The sequence below is a fragment of the Ranitomeya variabilis genome, chromosome 4 (assembly GCF_051348905.1).
Source record: "Ranitomeya variabilis isolate aRanVar5 chromosome 4, aRanVar5.hap1, whole genome shotgun sequence".
In the NCBI taxonomy this organism is placed as follows: domain Eukaryota; kingdom Metazoa; phylum Chordata; class Amphibia; order Anura; family Dendrobatidae; genus Ranitomeya; species Ranitomeya variabilis.
Genome location: NC_135235.1, coordinates 664033661 through 664050185, shown reverse-complemented (window position 1 = coordinate 664050185; position 16525 = coordinate 664033661). Strand labels below are relative to the sequence as shown.

At 43.0% G+C, this 16525-nt stretch overlaps 1 protein-coding gene across 2 annotated transcripts in view; it reads left to right on the top strand.

Moving 5' to 3' along the window:
* Positions 1-15350, top strand: part of LOC143766220 (uncharacterized) — a 28628-nt gene extending 13278 nt beyond the window's left edge. The window contains exons 2-7 of one of the 2 annotated variants that reach the window (XM_077253727.1): positions 8675-8824; positions 8954-9133; positions 9221-9344; positions 9430-9527; positions 9677-9767; positions 13773-15350. In XM_077253727.1, the coding sequence (XP_077109842.1) occupies positions 8744-8824; positions 8954-9133; positions 9221-9344; positions 9430-9527; positions 9677-9767; positions 13773-15205 (2007 nt within the window). In that variant the 5' untranslated portion in view covers positions 8675-8743 and the 3' untranslated portion in view covers positions 15206-15350. Of the gene's footprint in view, positions 1-8329; positions 8825-8953; positions 9134-9220; positions 9345-9429; positions 9528-9676; positions 9768-13772 lie in introns of those variants that run through there. The other variant, XM_077253726.1, reaches the window with a different exon arrangement.
* The last annotated feature ends 1175 nt before the right edge of the window (positions 15351-16525 follow it).

Here is a 16525-nt window from a genome sequence, read left to right as displayed (position 1 = left end):
TCCCTCCAGGAGTAGATAGTTTCTCAGGCTGCGTCGAGACGTCCAGGATTTTAGGCACGTTCACCGGCTTCCTTTAGTGTGTTGGTTAGGATCAGGTTTGTGGTCAGTCCAGTTACCACCTCCCTAGAGCTCGTGTCTATGTTCATAAACTTAGCTAGTCCGTTTTGTGATCCTCAGCCACTAGGATCATAACAGTACAGCAGGCCAAAAAAGTGTTTAATGCATCGCAGAAGTGGGATAAGAGAAGCCCTGAGTACAATTTTTTTTTCCTCTCTATCTTTGCTGCAGTCTGTCCAGCTTCTCTCATCCCCTTAATCTCTGGGTGGTTTTGTGTTCAGCTGCAGACATGGATATTCAGAGTCTGACTTCTAGTGTGGATCATCTTGCTGCAAGGGTGCAAAGCATTCAGGATTTTGTTGTTCATAGCCCTATGTCAGAGCCAAAAATACCTATTCCTGAGTTGTTTTCTGGAGATAGATCTAGGTTTCTGAATTTTAAGAATAATTGTAAATTATTTCTATCTTTGAGACCTCGTTCCTCTGGTGATTCCGCTCAGCAAGTTAAAATTGTTATCTCCTTGTTACATGGCGACCCTCAAGATTGGGCCTTCTCTCTGGTGCCAGGAGCATTGCTGAATGTGGATGCGTTTTTTCTGGCGCTTGGACTGCTTTATGAGGAACCTAATCTTGAGAACCAGGCAGAAAAGGCCTTGCTGGCTCTTTCTCAGGGCCAGGATGAAGCTGAGGTGTATTGTCAAAAATTTCGGAAATGGTCGGTGCTTACTCAATGGAATGAGTGTGCCCTGGCTGCAAATTTCAGAGAAGGTCTTTCTGAAGCCATTAAGAATGTTATGGTGGGGTTCCCCACTCCTGCAAATCTGAATGACTCAATGGCTTTGGCCATTCAGATTGATTGGCGTTTGCGGGAGCGCAAATCTGCGCACCATCTGGCGGTGTTTTCTGAACAGAGACCTGAGTCTATGCAATGTGACCGAGTTCTGACCAGAATTGAGCGGCAAAATCATAGACGTCAAAATGGGTTGTGCTTTTACTGTGGTGATTCAACTCATGTTATCTCAGCATGCTCTAAGCGCGTTAAAAAAATCGCTAAACCTGTCACCATTGGTACTATACAGCCTAAATTCATTTTGTCAGTTACTTTAATTTGTTCTTTGTCATCCTACTCGGTTATGGCTTTTGTGGATTCAGGTGCTGCCCTGAATCTGATGGATTTGTCGTTTGCCAGGCGCTGTGGTTTTGTCCTGGAGCCTTTGGAATTCCCTATTCCACTGAGGGGAATTGATGCTACACCATTGGCTGAGAATAAGCCTCAATATTGGACTCAAGTGACCATGTGCATGACTCCTGTACATCAGGAGGTGATTCACTTTCTTGTGCTGCATAATTTGCATGATGTTGTCGTGTTGGGTCTGCCATGGCTGCAGGCCCATAATCCAGTTCTGGATTGGAAAGCTATGTCTGTGTCAAGTTGGGGTTGCCAGGGGATTCATGGCGATGCTCCTTTGGTATCAATTGCTTCTTCCACTCCATCTGAGGTCCCTGAGTTTTTGTCGGACTACCAGGATGTATTTGATGAGCCCAGATCCGGTGCCTTGCCTCCTCACAGGGATTGTGATTGTGCTATAAATTTGATTCCTGGTAGTAAGTTCCCTAAGGGACGACTTTTTAATTTGTCTGTACCAGAACATGCCGCAATGCGGAGCTATATAAAGGAGTCTTTAGAGAAGGGACATATTCGCCCGTCCTCCTCCCCTCTTAGTGCAGGATTCTTTTTTGTGGCCAAGAAGGATGGTTCTCTGAGACCTTGTATAGATTATCGTCTTCTAAATAAAATCACGGTCATATTTCAGTATCCTTTGCCATTGTTGTCTGATCTGTTTGCTCGGATTAAGGGGTCCAGTTGGTTCACCAAGATAGATCTTCGTGGTGCATATAACCTTGTGCGCATTAAGCAGGGGGATGAATGGAAAACAGCATTTAATACGCCCGAAGGCCATTTTGAGTACTTGGTGATGCCTTTTGGACTCTCTAATGCTCCTTCTGTGTTCCAGTCCTTCATGCATGACATCTTCCGAGAATATCTGGATAAATTTATGATTGTGTATCTGGATGACATTTTGGTCTTTTCTGAGGACTGGGAGTCCCATGTGAAGCAGGTCAGGATGGTATTTCAGGTCCTGCGTGCTAATGCCTTATTTGTGAAGGGCTCTAAATGTCTCTTCGGAGTACAGAAGGTTTCCTTTTTGGGTTTTATTTTTTCTCCTTCTACTATTGAGATGGACCCAGTCAAGGTCCAGGCTATTCATGACTGGACTCAGCCTACATCTGTTAAGAGTCTTCAGAAGTTCTTGGGTTTTGCTAATTTTTACCGTCGCTTCATTGCTAATTTTTCTGGCGTGGTTAAACTCTTGACGGATTTGACCAAGAAGGGTTCTGATGTGACTAATTGGTCTCCTGCGGCCGTGGAAGCCTTTCGGGAGCTGAAGCGCCGGTTTTCTTCGGCTCCAGTTTTGTGTCAGCCTGATGTCTCTCTTCCTTTTCAGGTCGAGGTTGATGCTTCTGAGATTGGAGCAGGGGCTGTTTTGTCGCAGAGAAGCTCTGATTGCTCTGTGATGAAGCCTTGTGCTTTCTTTTCAAGAAAGTTTTCGCCTGCCGAGCGAAATTATGATGTTGGTAATCGGGAGTTGTTGGCTATGAAGTGGGCATTTGAGGAGTGGCGACATTGGCTTGAGGGAGCTAAGCATCGTGTAGTGGTCTTAACTGATCACAAAAATCTGATTTATCTCGAGTCTGCCAAGTGGCTGAATCCTAGACAGGCTCGTTGGTCGTTGTTTTTCTCCCGTTTCGATTTCGTGGTCTCGTACCTGCCTGGTTCGAAGAACATGAAAGCTGATGCTCTTTCTAGGAGTTTTGTGCCTGATTCTCCGGGAGTTTCAGAGCCGGCTGGTATCCTCAGAGAGGGAGTGATTTTGTCTGCCATTTCCCCAGATTTGCGACGAGTGCTGTAGAAATTTCAGGAGGATAGACCGGACCGTTGCCCACCAGAGAGACTGTTTGTCCCAGATAGATGGACCAGCAGAGTTATTTCCGAGGTTCATTCTTCGGTGTTGGCAGGACATCCTGGGATTTTTGGTACCAGATATTTGGAGGCTATGTCCTTCTGGTGGCCTTCCTTGTCGCGGGATGTGCGTTCCTTTGTGCAGTCCTGTGGGATTTGTGCCTGTCCCGAAGAGGCCTTGGACGCACATTTCCATGGATTTTATTTCAGATCTTCCAGTCTCTCAGAGAATGTCTGTCATCTGGGTGGTGTGTGATCGTTTTTCCAAAATGGTCCATTTGGTGCCCTTGCCTAAGTTGCCTTCCTCCTCCGATTTGGTTCCTCTATTTTTTCAGAATGGCATCCCTGAGAATATTATGTCTGACAGAGGATCCCAGTTTGTGTCCAGATTTTGGCGGATCTTTTGTGCTAAGATGGGCATTGATTTGTCTTTTTCGTCGGCCTTCCATCCTCAGACGAATGGTCAAACCGAGCGAACTAATCAGACCTTGGAAACTTATTTAAGATGTTTTGTTTCTGCTCATCAGGATGATTGGGTGACTTTTTTGCCATTGGCCGAGTTTGCCCTTAATAATCGGACTAGTTCTGCTACTTTGGTTTCGCCTTTTTTCTGCAATTCTGGTTTTCATCCTCGTTTTTCCTCGGGTCAGGTTGAGCCTTCTGACTGTCCTGGGGTGGATTCTGTGGTGGATAGGTTGCAGCAGATTTGGAACCATGTGGTGGACAATTTGAAGTTGTCACAGGAGAAGGCTCAGCGCTTTGCCAACCGCCATCGCGGTGTGGGTCCCCGACTTCTTGTTGGGGATTTGGTATGGCTGTCTTCTCGGTATGTTCCTATGAAGGTTTCCTCTCCTAAATTCAAGCCTCGCTTCATCGGTCCTGATAAGATTTTGGTAATCCTTAACCCGGTGTCATTTCGTTTGGACCTCCCAGCGTCGTTTGCCATTCATAACGTGTTCCATAGGTCTTTGTTGCGGAGGTATGTGGTGCCTGTGGTTCCTTCTGTTGAACCCCCTGCTCCGGTGCTGGTTGAGGGCGAATTGGAGTACGTGGTGGAGAAGATCTTGGATTCTCGTATTTCTAGACGGAGGCTTCAGTATTTGGTTAAGTGGAAGGGCTATGGTCAGGAGGATAATTCCTGGGTTGTCGCCTCTGATGTTCATGCGGCCGATTTGGTTCATGCCTTCCATGTGGCTCATCCTGATCGCCCTGGGAGTTTTGATAAGGGTTCGGTGACCCCTCCTCAAGGGGGGGGTACTGTTGTGAACTCTGTTTTTGGGCTCCCTCTTGTGGTCACAACTGGTACTGTGTGAGTGCTGTCTTTGGGCTCCCTCTGGTGGTTCTTTGTGTCATTCTGCAGGTCTGAGGCAGGATCAGCTGTCTCGTTATCTCTTAGCTGGTTTCCTATTTAGTTCACCTGGACTCTCAGTTGTTGCCTGCTGTCAATGTCTTCAGTGCTATTTTGGAGCTCTCCTGCAGTCCTTCGTTATCAGTCTCTTCAAGAGAAGCTAAGTTTTGCTTGGTTAATTTTTTGACCATCAGTGATCACATGTTTCTTGGTTTATTTTTGTCCAGCTTGCTAATATGTGATTTCCTTGCTTGCTGGTAGCTCTAGGGGGGCTGAGTTTCTCCCCTCACACCGTTAGTTGGTGTGGGGGTTCTTGTATTCTCAGCGTGGATATTTTGCATAGGGTTTTTTACTGACCGCACAGTTCCCTATCTGTCTTCTGCTATCTAGTATTAGCGGGCCTCATTTGCTTAATCTGTTTTCATTTCTACGTTTGTGTTTTCCCCTTACCTCACCGTTATTATTTGTTGGGGGCTTCCTATATCTTTGGGGTGATTTCTCTTGAGGCAAGTGAGGTCTTACTTTCCCTCCAGGAGTAGATAGTTTCTCAGGCTGCGTCGAGACGTCCAGGATTTTAGGCACGTTCACCGGCTTCCTTTAGTGTGTTGGTTAGGATCAGGTTTGCGGTCAGTCCAATTACCACCTCCTTAGAGCTCGTGTCTATGTTCATAAACTTAGCTAGTCCGTTTTGTGATCCTCAGCCACTAGGATCATAACAGGCATCCTTATCATTTTCTTCTTTTAAATACTCCAACCTACTTTTTACTGACTTACTAAAGCATTTTTTTTTTGTTTTGTAACCTCATTGAGCTTTGAACTTTATAGCCAGGTGTATGCAAACATAAGAAAAGCTACTTAAAGTGGCCACTTGCAAGTTGTTCTCCTGTTTGAATCTCCTCTGAAGAGTGCCATCATGGGCTCCTCAAAATAACTGTCAAATGATCTGAAAACAAAGATTATTCAACATAGTTGTTCAGGGGAAGGATACAAAAAGCTGTCTCAGTGATTTATCCTGTCAATTTCCACTGTGAGGAACATAGTAAGGAAATGGAAGAACACAGGTACAGTTCTTGTTAAGGCCAGAAGTGGCAGATGAAGAAAAACATCAGAAAGGCAGAGAAGAAGAATGATGAGATCAGTCAAGGACAATCCTCAGCCCACCTCCAGAGAGCTGCAGCATCAACTTGCTGCAGATGGTGTCACTGTGCATCGGTCAACTATACAACGCACTTTGCACAAGGAGAAGCTGTATGGGAGAGTGATGCGAAAGAAGCCGTTTCTGCAAGCACGCCACAGAGTCGGCTGAGGTATGCAAAAGCACATTTGGAGAATCCAATTTCTTTTTGCAAGAAGGTCCTGTGGACTGATGAAACCAAGATTGAGTTGTTTGGTCATACAAAAAGGCATTATGTATGGCGGCAAAAAAACAGCATTCCAAGAAAAACACAGTAAAATTTGGTGGAGGTTCCATCATGCTTTGGGGCTGTGTGGCCATTGCCGGCACCGGGAATCTTGTTAAAGTTGAGGGACGCATGGATTCCTCTCAGTATCAGCAGATTATTGACAATAATGTTCATGAATCAGTGACAAAGTTGAAGTTACGCAGGGGATGGATCTTTCAGCAAGACAATGATCCAAAACACCTGTCCAAATCCACTCAGGCATTCATGCAGAGGAACAATTACACTGTTCTGGAATGGCCATCCCAGTCCCCAGACCTGAATAACATTGAACATCTGTGGGATCATTTGAAGAGGGCTGTCCATGCTCGGCGACCATCAAACTTAACTGAACTGGAATTGTTTTGTAAAGAGGAATGGTCACAAATACCTTCATCCAGGATCCAGGAACTCATTAAAAGCTACAGGAAGCGACTAGAGGCTATTATTTTTGCAAAAGGAGGATCTACTAAATATTAATGTCACTTTTCTGGTGAGGTGCCCATATTTATGCACCTGTCAAATTTTGTTTGAATGCAGATTGCACATTTTCTGTTAGTACAATAAACCTCATTTCAAGGCAGAAACATTACTGTGTCCACCAGTTATTAGATATATGAAACTGAAATAGCTGTTGCAAAAAAAAACAATTTTTATAAAACATTAAGCTTAAGATTAATAGGGGTGCCCAAACTTTTTCACATAACTGTATTATACTATATGGAGGACTATGGGGAGTGTATTATACTATATGGAGGAATATGGGTAGTGTATTCTATTATATGGAGGGCTATGGGGTGTGGTTTCTACAATATGGAGGACTTTGGTGCACATTATACTATGTGGAGGACTATGGGGTGTATTATACTAAACAAGCAAAATGCTGCATATTCATCAAGTGATTGGATTGTTTATTCGGGAACTAAAATCATTGTTCTCCGCAGGACATCGCCCAATGTAAAACTGTATATGTGCTGCTGATAACATGATACTGTATGGGGATAGATTGATCTAATAGTGATTGTTCTGTTCCCATCATTGTTTCTCAGTTGGTGTAAAGAGTCCGGGAAACAAGCAAACGACTTCAATATTGTCGATCACACTCTTTTAGCAGCCTGAACACAGCCCACGTAAATACAACAGAAATGCTTCTTTGTGATGTGCAATATGTTAGCATTTGGAGCCCCATTTTAAACTTTTGCCTAGGGACCCACTTTGCCTAAAACCAGCCCTGCCACCTTCCGGACGTACGTGTTGTCACCTGGACTTGGGGTAGGAGCTGCCGGTTTTCCACAAACCGCCTCTGTAAGCAACTCAATCTGCTTCTGCTGTTGCTGGTGTTACCGTTACAGAGAGGAGCCAGAAGACCATGCTATCTGATTTATTGTACTCCTTCACTGATTAGAAGCACTTTACCTTCATATTAAACAGTGCAAGTTTCTGCTAGCAGTGCATGGATTAATCTGTTCATTGGAGACCTGGAGCTTTCCTGCTTTGATGGTCTCAGCTGTTCAGTGTTTTGGAAGACTGTTGCTTGGTGATTTGTCTGTGTGAATACCCTGATCCTCTCCTATTTGTTTTTTCTTCCCTTTACTTCCAGGTGTTGCTCTCTGTTGTTTGTGAGTGCTTTTTTGTATGATTGGTATTTTAGTTTATACCTGTAATTCTTCCCTTGATAGTCTAGTTTGTTCATTTACAAACACAACAACTCCCCAGATCATTGGGAGGTGGAGGGGACTGATGAGGGCTGCTTTAAGAGCTCAGTAAGGCACGTGGCCCCAGCATTTTCACCATCAGAAGTAATCCGGGGAGCAGGGATAATTAGAGCGCTCCTATCTTTAGCCATGGAGAAGGAGCCCCTAGCCCAGGGATATCTTGATACTTTGTGACATACATTACGTACGCACAGAGGACAGACGGCCAGCGCTCACTGCGCCTGCGGCAGGCAGGAGAAAAGAGCGCAGGCGCCGGCTATTTTCAAAACAGCGGTGAGGAGGCGGCGCACGGCGCCAAGAAGATGTGAGTGACAGCTGTGTGGCGTGGAAACCAGGGGGGAAAGCCCTGCCTCCAGGTCTGAAGACAAGGTATTTTGGACAAATTATAAAACTGATTATTTCTCTAGTTACAGCACCCAGAACTAAAAGAGCCACCTTGTCAGAATGCAGCATTACTGCTACACAAGGTGGCTCTTTTAGTTTCATACGCCTGGGGGGGGGTGACAGGTTCCCTTTAATAATTTTCCACTACTCCTATGACACCACTTCTTTGGTCCTCCTCCAGTTTCTGTATTCCCTGGTCAGCCTCGACGAACAAGTCATCACTACAGCCAATCTGTAGCCGAAGCAGGGACTGACATAACCAGTGATTGGGAGCCTGGAGGAGGTGTCTTAGGCTACGTTTACATTCGCGTTCTGCGCCGCAGCGTCGCTGCATGCGTCATGCGCCCCTATATTTAACATGGGGGCGCATGGACATGCGTTGCACTTGCGTTTTGTGACGCATGCGTCACTGTGGTGCATGCGTCAGGGCGCAGAGGACACAGCAAGTTGCAGTTTTTTCTGCGCCCAAAACCATGCAAAAGTGGACGCATGCGTCACAAAACGCTGCGTTGTGCATGCGTTTACATTTGCGTTGTGCGTTGCGTCGCCGACGCTGCGGCGCACAACGCAAATGTGAACGTAGCCTTATACAGCAACTCAACTTATTTTCCAGTATATGCGAGATAGAGAATACATACATGCTTCCTCTTTATATATTATTACATGGGATTCCTTATGATATTACATTGGCTCATTTTCTTCCCGTTCAGGTTCGTACAATATCGGATCCTCTCAGTGGAGATCTTCTATAAAATAGAATATTCCTAATTGATCCGGCCATGATGGATATGGACAGAGACAAGATGGTGGAGAGGATATTACATCTCACCCTAGACATCCTCTTCAAGCTTACTGGAGAGGTGAGAGATTCTGATGACGTCAAATTGTATAATTCTTATCTATGGCATTCACAGATAGACAGAACTGGAAGGGTGAGGACTCTGGAAATGTCTGTAGTGAGATTTATTAATGTGTCTCTCCATAATCAGGATTACACTGTAATGAAGAAGACCTCTAGTGAGTGCTGTCAGGACCCTGTGTCTGAGGGATGGGGAAGACCCCTGAGCCCAATCATGGGGCCTCCACCTCAACCCCTGATCCATGAGGACATCAATGACCAGAAAATCCTAGAACTCACCTACAAGATAATTGAGCTGCTGACTGGAGAGGTGACACTGCTTGAAATGGTGGGACTTTATACAGTAACACTATGATGGGATCGGGGGATGATGGTATTATTGTATGTGTCGTGTCAGGTTCCTATAAGGTGTCAGGATGTTGCCATCTATTTCTCCATGGAGGAGTGGGATTATTTAGAAATACACAAAGATCTGTACAAGGACATCATGATGGAGGTTCCCCAGCCCCTCACATCACCAGGTAATAGACAGGGCTAAATACACACATTTATAATTATCTGTCTGAAAAGAATTAATTCAGTTGTCCCTAAATATGTTTCCTCCAGTTCTATCCAGTAACAGGACAGCACCAGAGAGATGTCTCCATGCTCTTCTTCCACAGGACTGTAAACAAGAAGATCCCGATGTTCCTCAGGATCATCAGGTAGATGGAGAGGTGTTATGAGATCTCCCCATGAGACAGCTATGAAGGTTTTATACTTGTGTAATGAGAACAGTGGAGATGGCAGGATTAAAGCTGATCATATATGTGACTTTTCCATCTGTTTGTGACTTTTACAATATTTGTTTCAGGGTGAAGATCTGACCCATATTAATGATACAGAGACATATGTGAGGGGTGATGAAGGGTGTAAATATGAGATTCCTACGTATGACTACCCAGGTGAGTAGTAACCACTAAATACAGAGAAGTCACAGATTCTTCTCAGTCAGTTGATCTGTGCTTTAATCGGTATAGGTATTTGGTTTAGACCAGACATATCACAATCGTGATCACCATTTTGCCGCTTGAAGTCAACATTCTCCTTCACACAAAGTGTTCTTTGGGCATCGAATGTCCTTCTTCTATAGAGCTTACAACCTGGAGGTTCCCCATACCTCCTGAAATTAGAAACCGCTGACCCTTACCTTCCCAGATTTGTAAACTACAAATCCAAATGACAGCGTATGTAGAATGTGCTGACAAGGTATAAAATCACTTGAAGAAAAATATTATGATGGGCTTCTACAAGAAAGGGGAGGGTAATGATGCTGTTGGCTTCCTAGAATCTTGATCTCTTATTTGAAGAATCTACCTGCTCTCCCTTCTGTGCTGCTGAATGTGCTCATATGGTCTCTGCAAGACCAGGTCCAGTCTTTGAACAAACTTCGCTTTTATGGTCGACAACATTAAATGTTCATTGAGGGCCAAGTATGAATTTTTCTACAATAACCGTTTTCCTTTATCCTGACATTTAAATTTCTTTTAAAACTGACTAAATTTACAACACCTCAGCTTTGCACTGTTTTAAAAAGTTTTCTTTAAAGGGAACCTGTCACCCCCCTCAGGCGTTTGTAACTAAAAGAGCCACCTTGTGCAGCACTAATTCTGCATTCTGACAAGGTGGCTTTTTAGTTACAAACGCCTGCACACGCTGAAATAAACACTTATAAAATGTGCCCCCACATACCCTGAAATCATCCCGGGGCGGGACTTTCCTACCTAATTAGACGCAGTACAGCCGTCACTCCGGAGCTGTGTGGGCCGGGCGCCGCCTCCTCTTGCTGCATTATCGTCCCCGGCGCCTGCGCTGTAAGGTTTTTTTCCGGGCATGCGCAGTTGCGCTGCCCTACTGTAATAATTATAGGGTATAACTCAGGAGACTCTTTGCGTGGAACATGACAACTACAGGACACAGTTTTATAAGTGGTAAAGTCTATATTAGGGTTGAGCGAAACGGGTCGTGCATTTTCATAAGTCGCCGACTTTTGGCAAAGTCGGCGTCTCATGAAACCCGACCCGATCCCTGTGCGGGGTCGGCCATGCGGTACGCGATCTTGGCGCCAAAGTCGCGTTTCGTATGACGCGTTTAGCGCCATTTTTTCAGCCAATGAATGAGTGTGGGCAGAGTGATGACATAGGTCTTAGGGGAGTGAACGCCTATCGTCATGTTATCGCTTGTGCGCAGTAGGGATTTGGAATGTGCAATACGAAATTTTCTGTGCTGGGACGGAGGGGAGAGAGAGAGAAAGAGAAGAGAAGAGAGAAAAAAAAAAAAAATTTAATTCCTTCATTGAGTTTCGTGCTTCGGCCGAAACCCGACTTTTCACGGTGGTCGGCCGATTTCACTCGACTCGACTTTTAAGACAGTCGGGTTTCACAAAACCCGACTCGACCCTAAAAAACTAAAGGTCGCTCAACCCTAGTCTATATTATCACACGGTGATTCAAACAGGTGCAGAGAGAAACTCAAGTCCACAACACTTGGTGTAAATATTAAATGCAGCTTAACAGTCTATAGGGAACTTCAGAGGAAAATGCAATCACGCAGAAAGTCTACGAAGCACAATTATTCTTGAGGATACTTGACACGAATAAGTCCTTGTTTAAGTCCAAACACAGATAGATATGCTTATAAGGCAGTTCAAATAATATCTTAGCTCAACCAGGGAGGCCTGGGTAATAGTCTCAGGTTTATGCAGAGCAGCAACAGCTTACGTGTCCAGCAAATGCAGATGGAAGTAAACACAAGCAGCAGATGAAGGAGGATTGCTGGAAACTGGTGTATGCAGCAGGAACTCAGAGCAGAGTAGCAGGATAACCCCACAGGTTCACAGGAGCAGGTATATAGCCAGGGAGTCACCAGAGGTCAGGAGCTGGATGCAAGGCAGAATACTCTAGCACAGACTGAAGGCTGGGGTGGAGTTTTATAGCAGGAAGGCACAGGGCACATGAAACCAAAGACGCCATCTTGGAAAAGGGCAGTAATGCACAAAAAGGTAATAAAAATGTTCAGAGTCCTGACACCTACGTACTTACAGCGCAGTCGCCGGGACGATAATGCAGCAAGAGGAGGCGGCGCCCGGCGCACACAGCTCCGGAGTGACGGCTGTGCTGCGTCTAATTAGGAAGGAAAGTCCCGCCCCGGGACGATTTCAGGGTATGTGGGGGCACATTTTATGTGTTTATTTCAGCGTGCGCAGGCATTTGTAACTAAAAAGCCACCTTGTCAGAATGCAGCATTAGTGCTGCACAAGATGGCTCTTTTAGTTACAAACACCTGAGGGGGGTGACAGGTTCCCTTTAAATGTATAATATTTATTCAAGAAACTTATCTGACAGAAAATATTGGCTCTAAGATAGTTTAGATTGCCAAGAGCTACCGAGCCACATGCTCTAATTACACCAAAGAGTTTTCACCACTAGTTATTACTTTTTTTGCTGATGAAGACCGTTGTGTTTGATTGTTTCAGTATATGTGTTATTGTCTATATTCACAGTTTCTGACTACGGTAGTTAGTGTCCAAAATACTATGAATTGACCACTTCCTGCAGCCAGTTTTGTGTACCTAACTTGGCCCCATTTTTTTTAAATCTGACATGTGTCACTTTATTTAGTAAGAACTTTGGATGCTTCATCTGATTCCAGTGATTCTGAAATATTTTTTCTGTGACACATTGTACTTTGTTTCTGGTAATTTTAGGTTAATATATTTTGTGTTTATTTTTGAAAACACCTGAAAACTACCAAATAATTTACAAAGATTTGTAATTTTAAATCTTTAAATTTGTATGCTCCTTAATCAGATAGTGACGTGAGACAAACTAGTTAAATAACATTTACCGTATTTCTACTTTAGGTCAGCAGCATTTTTCCAACAACTCATTTTATTTTTTCACCATTTTTTTTTTCTTCGGGATAATAGAGGGATTACAAGGTTATCAACAAGTTTTTATTTGTTCAATTAAATTTGCAAAACCTATTTGTTTGGGTTAAGAAATCACATTTGAAAATACTTTGAAGGGCCTAGAGTTTAGATAAATCCAGGAAGGCATCGAAAATACAAAATCAGGAGACGCAAGAGAAGTCAGTAAATGAGCCATGATCACAACAGGATCAAATACATGAGCAGGGGGTGAGCACACAGGGCTGAACAAAAGGAGAACAAGGCTGTATCTGGCAGCTTACGGCAATAGGCTTTGAGATTTAGTAGGGTGTGGTGCTTTCCAATTACCTGAAGCAAAGAGCCAATTTTTCTAGCTGGACAGCAAACACACCCATATTGCCACACTGGATGTACTACAGGTCCCAGCCACCATATTTTTAGTGGCTGGACAGAGCCTTCACTGCCAGAGCTTCTGGTTACAGTGTTTCCTCCATCACCAATGCTGCTTGCATAATGAATGATGGTGGTGACTGGTGATAGAAGCAGACGTCGCAGGAACAGATCCTAGAGGAGATGTGACACACCATTTACAAAAGCCCTAATGTTACAAAATGGCAGGAAACCAGAGTAGAAGAAAACCCCATAAAGTGACTCTATTTTGGAAATTATAACCATCAGAGAATATATAGGAATAGTGCATTTTTTTGCCAGATTAGTGGGGGCTTCTTTTTTTTGCAGGATGACTAAAAGTTTTTGGCATAATTTTTGCTTACATAACAATTTTTGGTAGCTTTTTATTCCAATATATTGGAGACAAAATGAACAAATTGTTCAACACTACGCTCCACTGGTTCATGCTATGAGGTTTTCTATTATTCTGTGATCTGTCATTGTCTTAGTGAATAATTCAATTGTACTACATAACTTTCCATTTCTATAGAGATTTTGTGTAGAAATGTTCAAAAATATACATTTCAAGAATATTTTATTCAAAAATAATAATTGGTTTAATTCTTGGCAGATGACTGTACCAGGAGATCAGAGGGACAACTGACATCTTCAATTTTTATATCAGATGACCTTGAGATCACACAGGATACAATTGAAGTGAATGTCATTACTCTAGATATACCATCATCCCTTCACAGCAAAGATCAATCACCTGATCCTCTGAAGGAGGTCCTATTTTCGGATTCACTACAGACTAAGAAAAATAAAAATCACAAAAGAAGCTTTAAAAAACAAACTGCTGTTAAAGCAAAGAAGGAATTTTCACATTCAGAATATGAAAATAGTTTTCCCCTAAAAACATGTTTTGTCAAACATCAAAATATTCACACAGAAAAGAAATTCACTTGTTCCAATTGTGGGAGATGTTTTAAACGGAAATCAGATATGGATAGGCATGAGAGAATTCACACTGGGGAAAAGCCACATTCATGTTCAGAATGTGGAAAATGTTTTACCCGAAAATCGATGCTTGTTAGTCACCAGAGAATTCACACAGGGGAGAAGCCTTTTTCATGTTCAGAATGTGGGAAATGTTTTAACCAGAAATCATATCTTGTTATACACCAGAGAATTCACACAGGGGAAAAGCCTTTTTCTTGTTTAGACTGTGGAAAATATTTTAACCAGAAATCATATCTTGTTACACACCAGAAAATTCACATAGGGGAGAAGCCATTTTCATGTTCAGAATGTGGAAAATGTTTTATACGGAAATCAATGCTTATTACTCACCAGAGAACTCACACAGGGGAGAAACCACATTCATGTTCAGAATGTGGAAAATGTTTTAACTGGAAATCGATGCTTGTTAGTCACCAGAGAACTCACACAGGGGAGAAGCCATATTCATGTTCAGAATGTGGAAAATGTTTTGGACATAAATCATGTCTTGTTACACACCAGAGAACTCACAAAGTGGAAAAGCATTTTTCATGTTCAGAATGTGGAAAATGTTTTGTACAGAAGTCGCACCTTGTTAGACACCAGATAACTCACACAGGAGAGAAGCCTTTTTCATGTTCAGAATGTGGGAAATGTTTTGCACGTAAATCATTTCTTGTTGAACATCAAAGAATTCACACAGGGGATTATCCATATTCCTGTTCAGTATGTGGGAAATGTTTTTTATATAACTCATATCTTGTTAAACACCAGAGAACACACACAATGGAGAAGCCGTTTTCATGTTCAGAATGTGGGAAATGTTTTAAAGATGAATCATTGTTTGTTGCGCATCAAAGAATCCACAAAGGGGAGAATCCGTATTCATGTTCAGCATGTGGGAAATGTTTTTTGTATAAATCATATCTTGTTAAGCACCAGAGAGCTCACACAGGAGAGAAGCCTTTTTCATGTTCAGAATGTGGGAAATGTTTTACCAAAAAATTGTACCTCCTTAAACATCAAAAATACCACATGGGGAAAAGTCATTATAATACCTAAAATGTGAAAAAGAATTACTGGAAAATGTATATTTTGCTGACCATCACAACTATTGCAGACAGGGAGAAACTATATATGCTGTTGACAAATTGTACAAAATCTATATAACAGACCGTCATCATTAAACGAGAAATAGAAATTACTTTAGAACTTACTGTATTTTTGGACTACAAGATACATTTTTAACACCAAAAATCTTGCTAATAAGTGAGTACCTCTTATAGTCTGGAAGCAGCTTCCTGTGACAGAGGAGAATGCTGAGACAGTGTCCTTCCCGATCACTGAGAGAACTGCTCTCCTCTTGCCCCACACTGATCTGTGCAGAGCAGGAGAGAAAGATACCGGCACCTGCACAGAGGCTGCACTTCCTGAATGAGCATCTGAAGAACCTTCTACCTGACTAGCTCCAGGACCTTTCACATGACCTTGAAAGAACTGCAAAATGTACTGCACAGTGTATGTGTATGCAAATGTGTATATGTAGCAGAGGTCAGTGAACATATAAATGTGCCTATGTATCAGAAGTGTATGTGTATGTAAATGTATAGATGTAGCAGAGCTGTGTGTATGTACAGTGGCAGGTAAAGGATTGGGCACCCCTGGTTAAAATTACTGTTATTATGCACAGTTAAGCAAGTCGAATATGAAATTATATCTAAAAGGGTTAAAGTTAAAGATTACACATTTCATTTTACATTTTAAAAATTACAAAAAGGAAAATGAGCAGATGCAAAAATTTGGGCCTCCCCCAGAGTCGGCATTAGGGGCAGGCAGACTAGTGCCTCATCTCCATCAGGGGCTCCCCAGCCAATTATGTGCTGCTAATAGCAGCACACCACACGGCCACTATGGGGCCCATGATGCCGATACAGTTGAAAGCAATGATGGAGAAGAAAGCATCAGATGACTCTCCCTCTCTCATCATTCTGCCTCTCACACAGTGGACGTGTGCGATTACGTCACTTAATCGCACACCATGCTATGCAGGGCAGTGGAGCTTCTGAAAAGACGCACTGCAGATACTGGAGCAGCGAGGGAATGGGGAGAGGTATTGTATTTTTTTAATTTTTATATATATATATATATATATATATATATATATATATATATATATATATATATATAAAATCAGTGAGTATGTGGTGGCCATACTACTGCAGGACTATGGGGCTGCATTATACTCTCTGGGGGGCTGCATTATTCTCTATGAGGGGGCTGCATTATACTCTATGGGGGGTGCATTATACTATATGAAGGACTATGAGATGCATTATACTATATTGAGGACTGTGGGGAGTGTATTATACTATGGGGTTTATT